Below are 22,369 nucleotides of genomic sequence, written 5' to 3'. Positions count from 1 at the left end.
GCCTTCAGTTTTGCAGCCATTAAAAAAGTAATGTTTTTTTTTTACTTGAGCCAGAAATTAGACAAGAGACTGGAGCATTAACCCTTGCAACATTAGGCTTGTTTTTTCAGAGGTTTTTGTTGAACCACACTCAAATTAGCAATTACACTCACATAGCATGGTCTGTTCACTGCAAAGCACACCCAAACTGTGATTAACCGCATACAGATCACCCATGATCATGATAACATGGAGCATGTTATGATCTTGTTGACTAAAAACTTGGTCGCTGTAGCTGATGTTCTGCACGTCAAATAAATGTCAAGGTGCAATTCATTATGGTCAGCTGAGTGGGGTAAAAAAGCTCCAAAGGAACTTGAATGAGCTGTACTGCAGACCTTTTTGAGGGGTAATGGGATCATTATAAATGGATATGATTTATAATGTAGTTTATCAGAGCTCAGTGCAAAACCACAGTTCACTTCTGTTGTAATGAGATTCAATCTGTCGGGCTCTCTCTCATGGTTTGGTCTCTCCCTTCAACGTGGGATTTTTTTCCAAGTCTCAGCATAATAAGCGTAGGATGGATGTATTTTTCAGTACTGAACTACAATCACGACTTCTCTTGTTGCTCTCTGTGTTCATTAATTTGATTTATATTGTTATGAAAAATAAAGAAAAACCCAGCTGTCTTGTCCTTGGGGTGTCTCCTCTTCTAGTTTTCAGTAACCATTCTTCAGTTATACTCAGAGTTTTCGCCATCAGTGAAAACTCAATAGATCTTTGATTGCATAGCTCCAGCTGAGTGGAACTAACCCCAAAGGTAATAAAATAAGAATACTTCAAAGGCATATGGTAGACAATAGTGAAACGTCATGACTGTAAAAATAATATTAAAAAGTTTACTCTGAAGGTCATTTTTTATGTCACTACAATGGGATGAGTCATTTTATTTCAAACTCCATTACTGTACACTCAGCAGCTTAAGTTTTGTGTTTACATAAAGCTAAACAAAAGGGAAGGGAGAGCAGGAAAAAAACAGAAGAGCAATTTTCAGAAGTGGCAAAGAACAAGAAAACAGGAGAGGCGAACAATGCACTGAGGCTGACGGTTGGAGGGGTGACAGGTACAGAAGAAAGGAAGAGAATCTGAGACGAGAGGCTTCGCAGTGGAAAAAAGAAAAGCCAAAATGAGAACAGGAGGGCTGAGAACAGGAGGTTTAATGGACTCGATGGGAGAAAGAATAGAGTATAATGAACAGAGCAGGTGGAGGAGGACTCGCAAGCAGGGTTAAGAGCCGTAAAGTTGAAGAAAGACTGTTTCTAAGCGTTTGATAAGAATTAGAAATGAGGCATGAGAATAAGAAAAATGAGGCCGGGAAGAATTAAAAAAGGAACTAGTAATGTAAAATGGAAAAGGTGTTAAAGGAGATAACAGGGAAGAATAATGGCAGTCATGATGAGGAGTGAAGGTCAAAGGGAGGAGGAGGAGCGCTGACATGACGTCTGCGGGTTGAGAATCAAACAAATGACAGGAAGCCTTTGAGCTCCAAAGCAACAAGGAATATGTTTCTGTGTGTGTGTGTGTGTGTGTGTGTGTGTGTGTGTGTGTGTGTGTGTGTGTGTGTGTGTGTGTGTGTGTGAGTGAGAGAGAGCTGTGATGAATGTGTCTTCTACAGATGATGAAGGAACCACGGCCTGAGCGAGGCTACGGGCTTTGAAAAGACCGACTCGGCATTATCACTTACTTCTTTTAACAAAATGAAGATGATAGTTCTTCTTAGATACACACACACACACATACACATGCACAACATAAACTCACCAGAACGTATTATTTCCGAACTTGCTGTGATGCTGGTCACCATAGAAACAGAAAAAAACAGTGCATCCTGATGTATAAGAGGAGGAGAGTGGGGGAAAGAGAAAAAGCAGTAGATCACAGTGCGCCTCAGAAAGAGGAATCAGCATCCAGGTTGAGACCTAGCATGTCTTAGGTGACATAAAAGTTTCATTCTTAAATAAACCCTCTGGCTTGGTTTTTTTTATATATATAGTTTTGTTGCACCCCTCTCAGAGTCAAACCCTGGAGCTCCTAAAACCTGCATTTGCATCGAAATTAACATGTCAGCTTTTGACATTAAGTATCCAGGTTTAAATACCTCCTTATGTTCTATATATGTCTTTTATTTGAAGAAATATTGTCTGGACTGTTCAGGCAGTGGATGTTAATATACAGCCTCTGAATGGTCATACTTCCCCACATGAAGCATCACTGTCATCATTCTAATATGTCTGTTTTTCATTTTGCAGGCAATGAACCCTCGCCGCTGGGCTCGGTGGAGAGCTATAACCCAGTGAAGCGGCGCTGGGAGTACGTGGCGCCCATGCCCACCGCGCGCTGCTCCTCTGCTCTTCTGCAGGCGACCAACATGCTGTTTGTAATTGGTGGAGTTTCACAGGGACCCAGTAATGCTGTGGAGGCCCTGTGCATGCAGGAAGCAGTGTGACACAAAGACACACACGAACACACGAGCAAGAATATGTGCAAACTGGCACTGATATTTTTCTTCATGTGCGTGAACAGAGACACAAACACATGAAATGGATCCACAGATCCTGCTTGTACTCTTCTACCTTTATGTCCGGCTGATGGATTCGTCTAGTGCACCGGGCTGTGGGAAACTCTTTTTCACATTCGACAAACATTTTCTGACAGGAGCTGCGGAGACAGGTTGTGACATCTCTGGATGAATACAAGATTAAGGACATACAACTGGACTGCTGTGACTGGCAAGGACAGAAAACTGACAATTCTTTTTTTTTTTACTCTGGGGAAATCAAAGGAAGAAGAAAATGAGCAAAAAAACAAAACAAAAAGACAGACACCGTGTCTGAAGAAATAACACGCCTTTGAACTGTTGAGCATTTTTCTGAATAAAAGCAGGGTACTTTTCTGGATAATAAAGGAACATAGGGCCATATCTGAATCTCTTTGTTGCTCTCCCCTACTGCTGCAACAGTAAGCTCAGACACTTTTCTATGACCTTAGAAACAACACTATATTGAGTTTTAGACTGTTGAGGTTCTGAGAATACGAATGACTGTTTTGGCTTCTTACTTTTTTGGTTTGGTTTGTTTTGTTCTGTGTATATGCGTGTAAAGCAACCACGACCTGGTGTCACACACCAAGAGCAACTCATGCAGCTGCAAACCCATCTATTTTCTACAATCAGTCAACCACTGATGGATGTTGAGTCAGACACTGTGTTTCCTTCATTTCAGTTGAAAAACTGGCTGCGATTGAGCTTATCACCTCAATATGCTTCACATCTGTCCACCAGTGCATCACAGCAATCACTTCCAGAGCTACTTTACATTGTACCACGCAGATGTAGTTGATGGCAGAATAAATGTAGGGCTTTTCAAATGTGCTGCACAGAAGCATCCAGATAACCCTAATTTTTATTTTAACTTCATATCAGTCAGATTGCAGATACACTGGGAAGAGGATTTTACAATCATGATTCTAGCAGTTTTATCACTCTCTAGGTATAAACATGTGAGGACATTTATGTATTTAGTTAAAACCATACAGTATTTAAGAATTAGGGTTGACATGAGTATTGTTGGACAGTTTCATGGTTTTCTATGGAAAGAAAAGTGATTTGAAATATGATGTTTGGGCGTGACAGAGCTAACATCATCATAGTTTTTTCTTCGCCACATGAACATAGATGTCAGAGTTGTCTATTTAAAGGTGTTTCTGGCAAAAAAAAAAAAAAAAATCTGTCTTGTGAATATAAAATATTCATGTCTGTGTGGCTAAAAGGAAAGGAGACTGAAAAGTTTGTGGCTTGCAGAGGAGACAAAACTGAAAAAGTTCACAGAAAGTTTCTGCAGTACCGTCTTTTTTCTGCTCTTAGTCTGCATTTTCAGTAGGATCCAAACAATATTTTGGGGGTTTTTTTTGCTTAAAAAACATAAAATATGCTACTTCTCGCATTATCGATTACATAAAATATAATTAGTGTATTTAGTTATCAGTGTTGGGCAAAATAGTTAGAAAGCTTTACAAATATAATGTGTAAATGTGTTTTTACCACTGGCTAATATTAGCTAGCCTACAATCTGTTAGCTAACTTGCAATCTGGCTTTATAGCCAGCAAGGATGATATGTGTGCTTATATGCTGATCTTGGTTGGCCTTCCACTGAAGGCCTTCCTTTAGTGTGTTCTGGCATAGGTCTGCTAGCAAGCTAGCAAGCTAGATATTTTGCGCAAAAAAAGGCAAATTAAAAAGAAGCCTAAAAGTGCCTGAAGCTGCAGCTCCTCTGATGGCCAAAGGTGTTTTAATCCCTATAGAGTCCTATGTTAAAATGCCAGACAGCAGAAATAAACATAGTTACAGCCTTGTACAAAAAAAGATATTTTGAACACATAGCTTAATGACAGCTTTACTGTTGGCCAATTTTAAACTCACCAGTCTGAGTTAGATTAAGGCTTCATTATTAAGGGAGAGGCTCTCTGATTGACATCCTCTTGTTCAGCATTAGGGTGTACTAAAGGTAACTCTGTTTTTTCATTAAGTATTTGGTTTTAAAATTGTTTTTTCACAACCCAAAATTATCACTGTATTTAACGTCATTTTGAATTACAAATTATTTACCAATGCAGCAGGCTAACCAAGCTAACCAAGTTAGCAGAGGTTTGTTAGCTGATACTTTCCAACTCCACTCAAAAAACAAAACACACAAGAAAAACAAAAACACCCTCCATTATTTTAGCTTTTACCAAAATGGCTAAGATTAGGCTTAACACATAGTTCACAAATAGATAATTTCAAAATGGTAACACCCGTCTCTTATATGCTTTCTGTTATAAAAGAAAGGACATTAATGGCTGACCACTATGCTCTAGGACTGGTAGTTTCCAATTATTCTTGGTCTCACTGGAATCTACTGTAAGTGCCGTGATTTCAACATCTGTAGCTGCTACAAACGTTTCCAAGCCACCACCAATGCAGTAACCTCATCAAGTCACACTGAAAAAGACAGATTTTAGATTGTTTGGGCAAAGGTGAGGCTTTGCGTTAAAGAGTTAATGGAGAAAGCCGCAGTACACAATGTTTTGTGACAGATGCGCTGACCTGCGGAGAGGAGAGAGTTTGAGCAAGAAAGCAAAGGAAATCACTGTGCAGCATGTAGTCTCTGCTGGTCTTTATGTATTCTGCTGAACCATGTTCTCCCATAATGGTGGCATTTCTGAATATGCAAACACAGATCCAGTCAGCAGCTTTTACTGTATTCATTTACTGTAACACAGCACTCTTTTAAGGCCTAGCAGGTTTGGTACTGAGAATTTTTAACCTCGGGTCTAAATTATAAACTTTTCTATTATAGCCATAGTAGGCAGGAACAGTAGTGAAGACACTAGAAATAATGGCACTAGCTAACATTAGTAGAGACACTAATACACAAAAATACTTTATATAACCCACCAACTATAATGACATGGTTTAACATTTAAAGATGATATTTATCACTTACATCCAGACCATTTGAAATAAGTGAAATATTGACTTAATCCGCAGAAAAACTTGGAGACACACAGGAGTAGAGGAAGAAAGAGCTGTCTCTGGCCCCCACAATAAGCTTTTATTCATACTAAGACACATGCAAACACACACACATACGTCTCCTTCATTGTCTTTCCACCTGCTTCATATGTTTTCTGGCCCACACCCTGGTGCACCGTGCTAACAGACTCACACATGTATTGCTGTGAGAGAGCACTGCAGGCACAGGGGCTCAGATGAGATGCCAGCTGACAGTCAGTTATTTTAGGCGCTGCACTGTGTGCACCTAATTGAGTACGTTAGGTACAAGTCAGAAGCTCATATATGCATGTGTGCACACACACTGAAAACACACCACACACACACCTGCTTGTACACAGAGCCAAGCAAGCGTGAATGCATGCATAGTCTGTCTGGATACATTTGTTTGGACGTTTGGACATTCTTTCTCAACAGCTCGGTTGTTTCAGGACTCTGTCCGTATGGATGCCTGGCCATATCGTGGATGTCTTTGGAACAATGACTTTGTAGAATAGAAGAATTTGTAGAATTGGTAAAATGTGTATATTTACATGCATGTAATCTGCCCACATAGTATATGGTTGGCTTAAATTTAGGTCATAATTTGTCAAATTGGCCGTCTCGCTTGTTTGTTAGTTTTTTTTTTAAATATCTCCAGCTGTTAGTTTCTTTTTACACTTCTTCTTTGTCTTTTTTCACTACACACCCATGCTCATGGCTGCAGTAGGAGAAGTAACAATTAGCTGTCTTGACAGTTTACACAATAATCATAACAAGGCTCAGGGAACATATGTGTACGTATTGTAATACTACAGTATGCCACTGAGAGGAACTGACAGTGAGACTGGCCCTGTGATGGTTAATGGACATAAGCAGAGTTAATTTGGTTCGTACTTTAGCTTGGGGGCGGCTGAACACACAGCAACATTCGGAGGCGTTTTTCTGGCAACCTGCACGAGCTCTTGAGGAGCTACCAGTGCTTTTTATGTGGAAACAGCTGTTTGCTGCAGGTGGTAAGAAGGTGGAAAACAGCAGAAAGACAATCTGCTGAAAGAACCCTCTATTTAAAAAACTAAAGCTAATTTATTGTACTTACATACCGTAATTTAACAAACATCTGTTTAACAAATCATATCTCTTCACAGTCTGTACAGCATTTGTCACCACGTGTCCTTAAACCCCTAATTCAGATAGGGATTCAGCCTCAGGAAGAAGACCACAGGAGGGGCTTGTGTTCCACCACAGGCAGATGTGAACCTGAAAATTTTAAAGTAAGGACAATCAGAACCCAGGATGGGTTTGCCTCTACAAGTGAAAGCTCACATTTCATAGCTATTTAGTTGCTAATAACAAATATATATCTTACAGTAGTTCTTTTTTCATTTTTTAAACGTACATTTTTTTCCAGTGGCAACTGAGCAACATTAGCATGCATTTGATGGTTTTTTTTCAATAATTACAAATTTCACCCTCCTTTTGTGTCTGATTTGGTCTCCACACATCCAAAGCTAAAACGGCCTGACTTGTTTCATAAAAACAAGTGTCAGGCAGAGATGAAAGGGGCTAAGGGTTTTTAGTCAGCTTGGTGTCCTACAATCATGTTCATGTGTAGCTGTTCATGTGTATCTGCTTGTGGGAATGCTTGTTATTATGCCTGTGTAGGTGCATGTGAGCTTTTTTTTTTGACACCATGACACATTCACCATCTATTATTGCTTTCTGGAGGTTGTACAATGCAAGCTTTCTGTCGCTGCAGCTATTGGATCCAGTTTACCTGCCACACTGCAGTCTCCTGAGATATTCTGGGACTTTTCTAGAGCTAGCTCTCTCTTTTGGCCTGCGGTCTCTACTGGCATTTTAATAATAACAATAAAAAAAATCTTCATCTCTCTGACCTTAACATGGTATGATGGATTTCCTGAGAAGACGTCTCGTAAGTCTAGAATTTGTCCTTCGGCGTGAAAGTCTGTCTCTCTGGCTCTTGATGTGATGTATGTGCTAGGCTGTGTAGTCACTGCAGTAAGATCCCTCTGCAGCGTCTGACAGCAGGTTGAGAAACAGAACAAAAGATCAGGATGCTTCAGTACAGGTAGCAGCTAATTACGTGCTGTTCTGTTTTAGAAGACCATGAGCAAGTGATGCACAAGCATATGTAAATGTCTATGTAAATGTGTTCTAGCAATACAGGTTGAAAGCCAAAATGTATTGTGATCCTGCTTCTCACGACAGCAGCATTAATATGGTTTTAACTGATAAGAGTTTCTACACGAAATGGCTCAAAAATCTTCAGAACCTGAGGCGTGAAGCAATTTTGCAACCAAGTGCCCGACCATATGACAATAATCATCCTACACTACAGAGCGCTGCTGACAGGGAACTAATGCAAAACATTTTCAAGCAACAAATGAGACTCCCAGGGCCCCTCCCCCAACAAATTAAAAAGAAAAAGTTGCCTTGTGTGTCCTTACCTCTTAAAACTGCAGATACAGTATGTACCGTCTTCTCCACGACACATTCAGGGCCATGTTTTGGTAAAGGCAGCCTTGTGCCTTGCTTCACAAAAATAAGGCCAGCAGACTCAGGTTGGGACAAAACGACAGGGGTGCATTTTTAGCACAGTGCAAAGACGAGGGGTGGGAAATGCTTAAGTTAGAGTGTTTCAGTTTGAATCCAATCAGAACTGTGTTGTTTTTTCAGCAATGAAAAGCTTCTCCTTTTTTTCTCTTTTCTTTTTTGTTGTGCGGGCATCTTCAGCACGGATTCCTGGTTGCCCGGGCAACAGGGAACAGTGTCAACACCCGCCGGTAGCATAAATGTGTTCGCTTTTACATTAGCATAGCATAGCCATGAGTTCTTTTTATTCTTTGTGTCTTTGGAGCTGAACAAAAAAACCCAAAATAAAACCCCAAAAAAGCAAAAATAAAAGAAAGAAAGAAAGAAAGAAAGAAAGAAAAAACAAACATGTCTTTGATTAAGTGATCAAGATTAAATATGAGTATTTTTTTGTTGTTAATTGTTCCTATTTGTTCATTATTTTGGCTTCCAGTTGTTTGTCTTGTGGATTGAGGTCGTGAGGTGACAGATGTGTTGTAGTGTTGTCCAGATCTGAGCTGGGTTCCCCAAAGTGTTTGTCACTGGTTTGGTGTTCTTGCAAAGCTTTGCTTGGGCTGAAAATATATTTTAATAGACATACACAGACTAAAAAAATATATCTTTATTTTTTACCATGTGGGTCAGATGAGATGTGTAGAAGCACACTTTGTATATTTCTGACAAGGATACTATGTTTGTTGGAATATAAAAGCCTACAAAGGTTATGAGTACTATTTTATGAGTACTTCAATTTCTTGAGTGGGTTTCAGCGAAATGTAGAAAAAATTCTGTGACTGAAACAAGATGCTTCTACTGTCACCATCTCGAAGACCACTGGCCTTTCAGTGCGTCTGTCATTTTCACTGCTCGGCATCAAAGTAGAAACTAGTTTGTACAGACATTTTGGGAAACACAAACCCAGAATCCACTCTCCTGTTCTGATCTCTCTCTCTTTCCCTGTACTGTGCTGTTTCCCTACAGTGATTGACAAAACCTGGTAAACTGCTTTGTGGTCTCAGTATTGCCATGTGCTCTGTATTTGCAAATGTGATTTGGGAGGCCTACTAAAAGTTACCGAATGTACTGAATGTGATAAGACAGAAGACGAGACGTGGGGACGGAAGCTTTCTACACTCTCCCAGGCATAAGTGGGAATGTGCAGCAGTTAAATAGAACCTTGTTTATGCTATACTGCTTTACACTTACAATGACAGTGTAAACATGTAGTCATAGAATCACACCATACATAAAAACTATGCACTTACATGGCTTCACCCTCAAGTGACACTAACACTAGCAAGAGTCAGATATGAGTCCAATTCAGCAACAATTAAATTCAATGTCACAACTGTAAAAATACAAATATAATAGAGAGATTTTACATCATGATATACAGTACTGTTTTATTAATTCAGGTTCACTGACCGAGTTATAACATATTGATGTTATTTGATCCAAATCCAGCCATAACATTCAGCGCAATCATTTAGGACTGCTGATAAGTAGTGTTTACCCTATGGCACCACATATTCACCCTTAAACACACTTTTTTATATGGTTGCTTGTTTCTTACATCCTTGGCTGCAGCTCTTCAGCCACACATACATGACAACAACAAGAAAACTCGTCGGGTCCCGGCAAGTTTAATAGGGGATGCGTGATGAGCTTATCGAGCTCAGGTGTGTCTGCCTTCCCCGCAGCCGCATCATGAACCATGCCCCGCCACACCCTATTTTACACATTAAATTATTTTTCTCATTATGCAAGTGCATGAAAAACGCTTTGAAGTTAACAGTCAAAATAATATATTGGAAACCAGCAAGTCATTTAAATGGTTGCCATTAATGTATAAATTAAGGGAACACTGGGATCTCACATCAGATGATGACGAGATGATGAAAAATGCTTTGTCTCATATTTGAGTAACTATTTTGTAAATATTTTGTCAATAATTATAATTATGTATGTGTGTGTGTGCATGTGTGTCTGAGAATGACATATTCATAAAATTAATACTCTTTACAGATGTACTTGGCGTTGATAACAAACACGCTGTAGACATAAGGTTATAATTTATCAATAATGGTCTGAGGAAACCAAAATCAACCCCTTGAGAGCTCCCAAAAATTTAAATTGTTAAAATTGTTGTGTTATGAGTGTTCCCTTAATTTTTTTGAGAATTGTTTATAAAAATAAGGCCTCGCTTAGTGCTGTCCTAGTGGCAGCCTGTTGTAGCATGATATATATATATATATATATATATATATATATATATATATAAAACACCCAGCACGCCCCTGCGGGCGGTTTATCCTTCAAGCTCGGGTCCTCTACCAGAGGCCTGGGAGCTTGAGGGTCCTGCGCAGTATCTTAGCTGTTCCCAGGACTGCGCTCTTCTGGACAGAGATCTCCGATGTTATTCCCGGGATCTGCTGGAGCCACTCGCCTAGCTTGGGAGTCACCGCACCTAGTGCTCCGATTACCACGGGGACCACCATTACCTTCACCCTCCACATCCTCTCGAGCTCTTCTCTGAGCCCTTGGTATTTCTCCAGCTTCTCGTGTTCCTTCTTCCTGATATTGCTGTCATTCGGAACCGCTACATCGATCACTACGGCCGTCTTCTTCTGTTTGTCTACCACCACTATGTCCGGTTGGTTAGCCACCACCATTTTGTCCGTCTGTATCTGGAAGTCCCACAGGATCTTAGCTCGGTCATTCTCCACCACCCTTGGGGGCATCTCCCATTTTGACCTTGGGACTTCCAGGTTATACTCGGCACAGATGTTCCTGTACACTATGCCGGCCACTTGGTTATCGCGTTCCATGTATGCCTTGCCTGCTAGCATCTTGCACCCTGCTGTTATGTGCTGGATTGTCTCTGGGGCATCTTTACACAGCCTGCACCTGGGGTCTTGCCTGGTGTGATAGACCCCAGCCTCTATGGATCTTGTACTCAGAGCTTGTTCTTGTGCTGCCATGATTAGTGCCTCTGTGCTGTCTTTCAGTCCAGCTTTGTCCAGCCACTGGTAGGATTTCTGGATATCAGCCACCTCCTCTATCTGCCGGTGGTACATACCGTGCAGGGGCCTGTCCTTCCATGATGGTTCCTCGTCTCCCTCCTCTTTCTTGGGTTTCTGCTGCCTGAGGTATTCACTGAGCACTCGGTCAGTTGGGGCCATCTTCCCAATGTATTCTTGGATGTTCGTTGTCTCATCCTGGACTGTGGTGCTGACACTCACCAGTCCCCGGCCCCCTTCCTTCCGCTTAGCATACAGCCTCAGGGTGCTGGACTATATATATATATATATACATAAAATGAAAACACATTTAGCACATTTTAGAAAACATTTAACTTACCCCGCAGATTTGAGTCAAGCCAAGTGACCTAACTGCCAGAAATTAAATTTTAGATCAATTCCTAATGTCAAACTTGAAATCATGCCCTGGTGTCTTGCTCAATTTCGCCCAAAATTTAACATTTACTAGAAAACAGATCACTTCATTTTCATTACCTAGTGGGGACAATCTGTAACTGTTTTTATAATTGTAAATTATAATGAATTAAATAACATTTTATTTAAAATTGGCTGCTGCTAATAGTTTAACAGTTCAGAGAACTGTTCATTAATTAGTTAATATTTAAATGAGAAGCTAGAGCTCGAGTTGGCTAACTTAGCTCAACATAAAGACTGGAGGTCAGGGATAATGACTAGCTTGGGCCTTTCCGATTATTGGTGGCTGCAAAGGAAAGCTTATTTAATTTGACTTTTTAACAAATAGTAATTCATTTACTGTAAATAATTTCTATCCATAATATTTCTGCCCTTTGCCAAGTAATAGTTTAAGGTCACCCCTAACTGTATTTGAACCTTTCTGTTCTGGTACGAGTCAAACAAAAGAGTCTCAGAATGTTAAACTAAAGACAGACACTCTTTGTTTCTACTCTTTATGCTAAGCTCAGCTCTCTGGCTTTAGTGCCACTGTACACAAAGTGGTATTGATACTCATATCAAACATACATTTTATTGATTTGCTCACTCTGACTGGACTCATACCTCTGACTGGGTTAGCCTATTAGATACATTAGAAACAACCATAGCTAGTCACTTGAGGGTTAAGTGTCACACAAGAGGCAGCATGTTGTATTGTGATAAAGCTAATGCTAGGTGCTTATTCTGCACCACACATGTACAAAGTTATTAAGAAATTATTTCTTCTACTTGATAATCCCTCTAACATCTAACAAGATTAGGCTACTGCCTGTTTACAGGAGGAGGAGTGTTTCCTTTTCATTCACCACTCACACAGAAAGATAGAGGGCATACGCCAGCATTACTTTTCTTGTTATAATTCTGGTTATAATGATGAAGTAATCTTGGTGGTATTCATTGTTGTGGTTGTTGTTGTCACTGTAATAGGTCAATGTAACATTGTGTTTTAAAGTAATGGTTGGGATAAAAACACAGTGAATGAGATTGTATTAAAGAGCTGAGAGAAGTACGAGGCTAAATTAGCTGATAGGATCGTGGATGTACAAAGGGAAAGGCTGTCTCCCCTCACCAAAGCCTGCCAGACACATTCTTACACCACCAGATAAAATCAGTGGGTTTTAAAAATGATAACAAGGATTAACAATGGGTTAGAGCACAATCCATCCATCCTATTAACAGCTGCATGACTTTGGCTAATAACTCAATAATGACAGATTACATACAATAAGCTTTCCTATCTTTCTGAGAGGAACAATAATACAACCAGAGTTACTTTGACTTTTATTCTTCCATTCCGAATTCCTAATTCATGCTTTGATGATGAAGCCTAAAAAGAATAATTAAAAAGTTGGAGCCATTCAGTGATATGAGCAGATATGGTTTTGGCTCTTGTATCATAAATGTTGTTACACATTCATTGGTCAATGACTTGTTAATCACAAGTCAAGCCAGACCATTGAGCGCTGTTTATCTTCTTTTCTGACTCAAATTTACAGAAAACACTTAATTATGAATTTAGGATGACTTGAAACTGGCGACCAAAGCTGCTGCCTCCTGCTGGCCATTGGGAAAAATGCAGGTTTAAGGCATTTCTATACTGGCTTCAGTTTTCAGACCTTCTTTTATATATAGTTTACCAGTATTTACATGTTGAATTACACCAACCGATAACAGTTTGCACCACACGCCTGTTCTGCATGCACTATGGGTGTATCTTTGTTCAATCTAAATGATCATTTTGCTGCTATATCTTTAACATTTAGCATTATTTGGGTGTCTTGATTTGACGTGCTGTACATGTAGCTGTAGCCAAAGTAAATGTGACTGGCAGGCTTTGGTTTTCAGACCGAGTAGTTGCTGTGAATCCAGTGCAGTAGTTCAGTGCCTATACTAAATGTGAGGTAGTGCCTCGACTATGAATCCTGTTCTATAATAAACATTTTTGACTTGCTGTCTGATTCCATACATCCTGTGTACCTTTTTTTCCCACCCTCCACCTCCCTGTCGGACTCCAGCTCTAAGATAATGGTGTTCATCTATCTCCATGTGCCTGTTTCACTGGCTGTCTCTTAAGAGGCACATTGGGAGCTGTCGTCAGAAAAAATGTCACCTTATTCATAATAGATGAAGCTGACTTCAAAGCCCACTTCAAATGCAGCTTGTTCATGAAGCGCTTCTACAGAGTGTGTGGAATACAAAAAAATGACTTTTCTCACAGTGATACTAGATGTCTGATTTCAAGGTCAGGTGCTTCGCCACATCAACCTCATTCCTTCAAACTATCGTCACATTGAGTCCTCGTCACAGTAAATACAAGGTGGAGTCCTCAGGAAATAGCTATGAAGTTATAATTGAGATGATACTTTCACCGTATGTTTTATATCTTTAGTTGACTACGAAGCATTTCAGCATGTTACGTAGCAAGTAATTGGCTGCATCGTGACACCATCACTTTATCATACTAATTGAAGTTTGAGGTTGTATAAATGCTTGTGCATATATGGGGGTTTTGAAGTGAAACATTTTGGAGTGAAAACATGCTTAGAAGCATTAATGGCTGTTTGCTGCAAATAGTGCGGTTTACAGTGATAACAACTCCGATATCCACTCACAACTTTTGAAACTGCAGGTCCTTGAATTTATACCAATGTAATTTGAAAGCTGCTTTTCATATCTGACTTTTTTTTCCTTTTCCTTTTTTTTTACCAGCTGAAATGACTGAATTGGCTTTTGCTATTAACCCTCTCGAGGCAGGCGTTGCCGATTTGCAACAGTTAAAAACTAACAACCTGATTACCCCACATACATATTTTATGAGTTTTTTTTACTTAGAAGTACCACTGCAGGACTTGGTTGTGCATTAGCAACTAAAACTGAATTTGAGCCTGAGAGGGTTAAAAAGAAATCCTGTACTTGAAAACAAAACACAGGCATTAATTTGCTTTGTTGGTAGCTGTGACTCAGATAGAAGAGTGGGTAGACCACAATTAGAAGGTTGTCGTATTGATCCCTGAGTCCTCCTGTCCAGGTATCTTTGGGCAAGATACCTTATAGTTTCCCCCGATACTTCCAACGGAGTGCAGCAGTTAGAAAGGCGCAGATAAAGGTGCTGTACTGGTGAGTGATATTTCTGGGAGAAAGTGCTCTGAGTGCTCAGGTGAGTCAAAAGATGCTATATCAAACACAACAACAAGCCAGGTACCAATTTTTTTACTTTATGATCACTCAGGAAAGAAACAAAGTTTGTTTTAAATTTTTTCAACATATTCATTCAGTGGTAATCTTTATTTTTTTTGAGTTTCTTTTTTAGTGACATGATCTTCGGTTTTGATGCTGAGGAGGTTAGACATTAAATTTCAGATAATCTGCACACTGAGGATCAAACATCACCTTTCTTCTGTAGCCAGCTGGGTTTTTTTCACAAGTTAAAGCTACAGTGAATTGGCAGAGCTACACTCTAACAAGTTTTAAGTATAATTAGTATGTGTATGTTAGACAAGCTGTGGCTAAGGGTAGCTCAGTACCCCCCACAGTGATATGTCTTTTTAAAGCTGTAGTCCAGTCTCTCAGTCCCATGCTTTGCTAATGCAGCATTGGGAAGCATCATACTCAGTGCAAAATAAACCAGTGAGGCAACATGGGTCACAAAGTCATTTACTCCTTGTTTATTCTGTGATTAGTGTTTATTTTATGGGAAAGTATATAATGTGGTATCTTTTTACATTCCAACAATGTTATATTTATACTTTTGTGTGATTCTAGAAAGCAGGTCTTTTCCTGGCTCCAGAAGAAAAGGATAAACACCAGTGAATTCCAGACTCTTTGACACATTCCAGCTCCGTCTCATTCTTGGAATGTAAAATGCTGCTGTTTTGTCAGAGCTCTCTCACGGATGAGCACAGTGTGTCCTTTGCAATCAGTGTTGTGCTGCTCTGGGTTAGGGTGACAGTGAGACAGCGTTCAATTTTAACTCATGATATACAGAAGCACTCACTGCTATTAAACTTAAACCATTTTTTTTTCATTTTGCAGGTTTAGTGTTGTTAAATATTGAAGCATTTTAGCCGAACCCATAATTTCTTTATAGACCTAGTGCCAAAAGCTTACAGAATAGTTTTCAGTGCTTAATCCTAACAGCATGAACCACAACTAAAATTCTAATGAAACACAAAATGCAGAAAACAAAAGTCCCAAATGAGACATGAGACCCTTATCTTACAAACCAGGATCATGTCAAAACATGTAATAGATATGCCGGTTTACCATTCTTTGAAGAGGCGAAGCGTGAAATGGACACACATGCAGAAGTTGTAGTAAGCTGCAGTACCAGCAGAGGGAGACATTTTATTTCAAGCTAGGATTAAACTAATCACAGGAATGTGTTTAAACAGACATTACTAACACATTTACATGTAAATACATATAAGCGACCTAGCTTAATTTTTTCAAACATAGAATGTCCTTCATACCCAAACAAATTTTGTTGTATAACTACAATGACAATAAAGTTCTTCTTTATGTTATCTTATCTTTATACCTTCCTCTATCAACTTTCCTCCCCCTGCTGGTAGTGCAACTCCTGCATGCATGTTCATTTGACCCTTTGGAGAGGCTAAGCATGAAGGACCACACGCTTTGTCATGATATCAGGTTGTCCCTGTCACATCCTGCTAATGTAGACAGTCCTGCAAAGTGAATCATCACGTGTGTGATATTGCAGGAGAAAGTACATTTATTACCGTGTGCAGATGGTGCTTCAACAAGCACCATCTGCACACAAAGGCAGTATTTGGCACCCTAATGTGCAACACATCATCCTAGGGCCTAGGATGACAGTGTTACATTCTCACTTCCATCTTATATACTGATTCCAGGTCAGGATTGCATGATTTCAAATTTCAATACACTGGGAATCTTTTAAAACACTGTGCTGTTGGATTTAGGCAGAAAAAAAACCATTAAGAATATATATTTATTTCTTAACACATGATTAGATAAAAATTCGTAGTTCAGGATAAAGTTTAACACTTACCTTATTGTTGTTACAAAGCAAACAAAGCTTGGTAGTAGCATTAGCCTCTCTCCACTCCTTGTGGACGTCTCTCATCTGCAACAAGTTGCCACTTGTCAGCATTGATAAAAAGAGACAAATTAACAATTTATGAATTCAGCTTTTTTAAGGTGTGGACCAAAAAGAAAATTCTTCACAGCTATAGTGTTTCGATCAACTGAATGCTCTCCAGGCACGAAGGTACATTTCCAAGATTAGATATTGATTTTTCTAAGCAATCACCGTCTTTTGGAAGTGATCAAGCCAGATAACACCTGGTCACAGAAAGAGATGCATCAATTAAAAAACAACTTTTAATTTTGTGTGTGTGTATGTTTTGAGAGTTTTTATTTATTTATTTATTTTTAATTTGTGTTGTTTTTGTTATTATTTATTATTTGTTCTAGGAAAACAGAGAATTGTATACCACCCTTAAACATTTAGCTGCCACAAATGTAATACTTCACAATAATGTATAACTGCCATAGGTAAATACCAGTGACTGTGTATAAAAGATGGATGTAGCTGAAAAGTAAATTGAATGCTGAAGTGCCTCAAACCTGCATTCTTTCCCATTGGCCATGGGGGCAACTCCTGTGTTTGCAAAAAGAAGCCCCAGTTTGTGGGAAAACAGCTCTGTGACTTCAGTAAATACCCTGTTGGTAGGTTTATGATCCCAATCACTAGTTCAGATCTTATTGGACACAATACAGTAGATAAAGCGGTTGCCCATGATTGGAAGGTCAGGGGTTCGAATCCCCTGAACGGCTACCCTGAGGTACCCTTAAGCAAGGTACCATCCCCACACGCTGCTCCCTGGTGGCTGCCCACTGCTTCACTGAGTGAATGGGTTAAATGCAGAGAAGAATTTCCCCATGGGGATCAATAAAAGTGTACATTATTATATGATGTTTATTTTCTAAATTATGGTCCCAATTGCAGATTTTTTTTTTTTTTAAAAGCACATAAGCAGTTATATGTTTGAAAAGTTATGAACCGATAATTGGTATCCCTCTGTTTCTCAGTCAGATAAGCCTCCTTCAGATTTCAGCTGATACTTTAGTGCATCTGTGGTCACAGACCAAAGCAAACAAATGTGTCCTCAAGCAATCATGCAATCATCTACCAAATATTTGAACTCCAAGACAACATCAACCACCCCCAGAAGCAATGGATAAAGTAAATTGACATTTTCCCTCTGCCATCATGACTACTGGGGATATACGGTTAGGTAACAGTGACAGCTGAGAGGAAAAAGTGAAAAAAGAAACACCCCCGCAGAAACTGCTGAACCATTGTTAGCAGAAACTGACTTGAAGTGCGGGGCAATTAGACTGATGAACGCATCTCTCAGTTACTTTCAGCTGGCATGTATGAGACGTGGAAAATTAGAGGAAATATCCGTGCAGCTCTTTATGGCCTTGTGCGAGCTCAAGTCAAACACAGTGCTAGGCTGTACAGTGAGAGATGCAGAAATGATTCGTGGTAATTAGCAATCAAAGATTAATGATCATCCTCTCACTTGTTTCACCCAGGAGTCTGGTTCGACACACATAGGTAATTGGACTTTTTCCAGTAATGTCATGTAATGGCAATGATTAAAAATGGTGTCCTAGATGCTTAAGATCTCTGCAGGGAAACTGGGGATGAATAATGCACAAAAACACAGTGGGAACTCACGCCAGATATGAATTACGCTGTAGATAATGTTATCTAGGTGCAAGAACAAAAATAATGAGGTTTTGTTCTCGTGGGACATATCACATGCTGACTTTGTTAGCTGTTTGGCTACTGCGGCCTTATTATTTTTAGCTCTGCAAAAAAAACCCCCAAAAAACTAAACAAACACACAAATACAAACACACACAAAGCAGATAAACAGCAGGAAATCATGACTCTGGGTCTGATGAACATGCTGGCAGAGTGTGGAATTCTTTCATCCAAGACACGCTGATATTCTTTCACAGCAACCCACGGCATCATGAAGCTATTTGTAACATCTTTGTGGTACAAGGCCTGGCTGCTCTGCTCATACAAGCAGCATATACAGGTCACGTAGCTGACAGATTGCACAAGGCACCCGGAAAGATACGGCTGCAGGTTCTGCATACATCAACTTAAAAACACGATATAAAATCAAATATTTGGTCATCAGGTTTGATTTGTATGCACATTTTTAATCACAACCTCTTCTGATTATTACCTCAGACACTAGAGTAGAAATACAGAGTTTGGTTTTCTTTACTGTAAGTGTACCACCTGCAAGTTTAAAAAGAAGTTTCTGGCAAACAAGATACACATTTGGCAAATTAGTCCAGGCAGCAAAGTCCTTCAACGAGCAAGTCTCATTACTCGGCAGTCAACTTAAAACACTTCTGGGAACTTATCTGGAGATTTATTTTGAAATGTTATTTATCTTCATTGCAATCGCAGTGCTCACTGTAACAGAGAAACTGCATGTATAAAAAAAACAGACAAATCTTATTTAAATAGGAAGCACTCCGAGAGCACAAATCTCCACCGAGGCACCAAATAGGCAGTATTTACTTTTAAGGGAATGGTTTTGCATTTTGCAGAAGTTTGTTGTGTTTTCTTTGTTCTTTTTAAATGTAGTACAGTGAAACTCAGAGCTCAAATCTGACAGTATTTGGATGCAAACTATAATATGATCCCCATAAATCATTCACTATATGTCTATATGTTGTCAGTACAAACACCAACAGTTAGAAACAGTTTGAAATAGAGCATTATTGTCATTTTGACCTTCAGATCAATCTATAGGCCTTGAAGGAGCGCTCAGAGGTCAAATTTATGTCAGAATCAGAATTAGAAAGACTTTATTTATCCCCAAGGGGCAATTAAGATACAACAGAGCAGCATGATGTTGGAGATAGGGACAGGGCATAAACAGACAATAAGAGTGAGATAATAAATACACAGAATATACAATATATACACAGCTTTAAAATTGCACAGTTTTAAAATTAAAGTGACTGAAATCATACTTTCATACTTTCCATATGTTGACTGTATACAACATAATATCATAGTTTCTAAGTTATAAGGCTTTGTGTCCATTTTTGACCAGTAAATCATTGTGTTGACCTTGGAGACCTTGGTTGATGTAAAGCAAATTTTAATGATTTGTTAGCGTGACCCCATTTCACATTACTACAGTTGAATTCATTCAAAATTTTTCAAGCTATGGTGTTTAAAGACAGAATGACACACACACATACGCATCACCCCTTGGAGATGGTAAAAAATGTGATTACTTTGCTGTAAAATGAGGTTTTCAATAGCTTTCCCTCATAAAGTTCTACTCCTTCTCTTAGCTTTGTTTTTGCAGAAATCTCCCATGGATTTCAGAATTCTTGTAAGAAGTGCAATAATATCTTTCTCTTGTAATGTCTCTGCAAGCAGTTAAAACACTAATCTAAGAGCAGTCCAGAACTTTGTAGTCAGATTTTCTTTGTAGCCATTGCCACAAAGTTTCACGAGGCAGCAAGGAAAACCTTTGACTGGGGACCTTAAATCGCTTTCTCTTTGAGTGTGCGCTTTTGAGCATAATTTAAGTTAAAGTCCTCAGTCACTGCACCATCCAGCTCTTCCACACATTTGTGGCTTCTTCAGACTTTATTTTCATTTTGTGGAAAAGAAGAAGTTTGCTAATCAGCAGGAGGCTGATTTGGTGATTGGGGACAGTGATGAACAATCACTGGTGAGACTGAAAAACATTTACCTATTTAAAGTGTTGTGAGTGCATATGTTGGCTGGCTGGGACACACTGGGAAACTATCATATGCCACCTTTAAGCTGGGATGTTATACCCATTTTAAATCAAGGGCCACATTGAACTTATATAGGCCGGACTACTGAAACTTGTTGTTACTTTAATGATGCTTAATTACACATTTAATCCCTGAAATCTGAACATAAGATAAAGATTCAATTTCAACAATACATATTTTTTCTGTTTTTTTATCATGATTTTCATCACTTTATGATCATCAACACAATAAATGTGTAAAATCACAGAAATAAGTTCTGGTAGCTCACTAGCCAAGTTGTCCTGTATTTATAAAACAAAGTTTTCATTGATTGATGAAAATGTTCTTTTTTTTAAACCTAAATTTCTATGAAAAACAGGAACTTTTCTGTTATATAATTGTTCATCTATTAGCTGCCTTGTTGTGGGGGATGTCTTTATCAGAAGGAAAAGCTGTAAAATGTATAAACATACAGTTTAGAGTCCAAAAATGTATGCCCTCCTTCATATTTTCCAAAGGCGTCCAGCTGTCTGGATTGGAGTCTTTTCCAGGCTGATTCTGGCCCCTGGGCCTTATGGTTGACATCCCTGGTTTAGCTCTTTTGCTCCAAATGCTCTTCACAAGAACTCCACATCTGACCCCAGGCAATGAATTCAGTGCCAACACCCTCTCACTTGGACCAACCAAAACTAAATAAAAAAAGCTTTTCCATTGCTTTTCATTGAGAGGGACTGCATAGTTAATAACACACAATATTTAAACAGTTGCAGTGTAGCGCTGTCTATGTATTTAATAACACAGGGCACATCTGATGCAGGATTCAGTTTTTCAGGTAGAGCGCAGTGCAGCTCTCACTGCAGCTGCTCCTACCCTCCCCAACCTGCAGCACCATATCTGGACTTCACAAGCAGCACTATCTTGAACCCTGCAGGTGCAGTTACAAAGAAAGCCTTACAAAACACGATTCATTCTCTCTCTCTCTCTCTCTCTCTTACACACAAACACACACACACACACACACACACACACACACACACACACACACACACACACACACACAAGCCCGTTCAGCTATCTTAGTGAGGACCTTCATTGACATGGTTTCCCTAGCCTCTTTTCTTTTCTTTTTTCTTTTTTTCTTTCTTTTCTTTTCTTCTCTTTCTCTTTTTTCTTTATTTTCGTTTTTTTCTTGTTCTTGTTCTTTTTTGTTTTTTCTCTTTCTTTCTTCTTTTCTTTTTCTTCTTTTTCTGTTTTTTCTATCCCTTTACCCTAACCCTAACCATTAAAAATGAATGCCTAACCCTAACCCTTACCCTAAACCTAACCATAACCTAATTGTAAAACCACATTTTGAGCCGTGGCTCAGGGGGTTGGGAAGCGCATCTGTAACCGGAAGGTCACCGGTTCGATCCCTAGGCTCTCTGTTCTGGTTGTTGTGTCCTTGGGCAAGACACTTTACCCTACCGCCTACTGGTGTTGGCCAGAGGGGCCGATGGCGCGATATGGCAGCCTCGCCTCTGTCAGTCTGCCCCAGGGCAGCTGTGGCTACAACTGTAGCTTGCCTCCACCAGTGTGTGAATGTGAGAGTGAATGAATAGTGGTATTGTAAAGCGCTTTGGGTGCCTTGAAAAGTGCTATATAAATCCAATCCATTATTATTAATTCGCTAAGCTAGCAGAGCAGCAGTGGTGTGTCCATCTCTGCTGGCTATCATGTTACCAAGTCCTCTGTGCACTACACTTGTTAACATAAGTAGCAGGCTGAAAGAATGTAGAAGCGAGTAGTTACAGTATTTATACTTATTACCAGTTAACTTGGTCTGGAGAATCTAGGATGACACTGTTTTGGAGTTCACTGATAAAAGTTGTGTCAGACAGACATGACTGT

General features: G+C 39.4%; 1 protein-coding gene and 1 long non-coding RNA gene across 2 annotated transcripts in view; one reads left to right on the top strand and one right to left on the bottom strand.

Annotated features, from left to right (window-relative positions):
* The window catches only part of klhdc8b (kelch domain containing 8B), a 56,903-nt gene extending 50,303 nt beyond the window's left edge, over positions 1–6,600 (top strand). Inside the window, exon 3 of the mRNA XM_040013762.1 lies at positions 2,292–6,600. Within this exon, the coding sequence (XP_039869696.1) occupies positions 2,292–2,488 (197 nt within the window). The 3' untranslated portion in view covers positions 2,489–6,600. The remainder of the gene's footprint in view (positions 1–2,291) is intronic.
* A 118-nt stretch (positions 6,601–6,718) lies between these two features.
* Positions 6,719–8,388, bottom strand: LOC120722676. The gene is made up of 3 exons (XR_005693562.1): positions 8,045–8,388; positions 7,472–7,615; positions 6,719–6,833 (listed from the first exon to the last, which is right to left on the bottom strand). It is a non-coding gene; the product is annotated as an uncharacterized LOC120722676 (long non-coding RNA).
* Positions 8,389–22,369: the final 13,981 nt, after the last annotated feature.

The sequence above is a fragment of the Simochromis diagramma genome, unplaced genomic scaffold (assembly GCF_900408965.1).
Source record: "Simochromis diagramma unplaced genomic scaffold, fSimDia1.1 OVJJ01000705.1, whole genome shotgun sequence".
Taxonomy (NCBI): domain Eukaryota; kingdom Metazoa; phylum Chordata; class Actinopteri; order Cichliformes; family Cichlidae; genus Simochromis; species Simochromis diagramma.
Note: the sequence above shows the minus strand (reverse complement) of the source record. Positions and strands in the feature narration are given on the sequence as shown.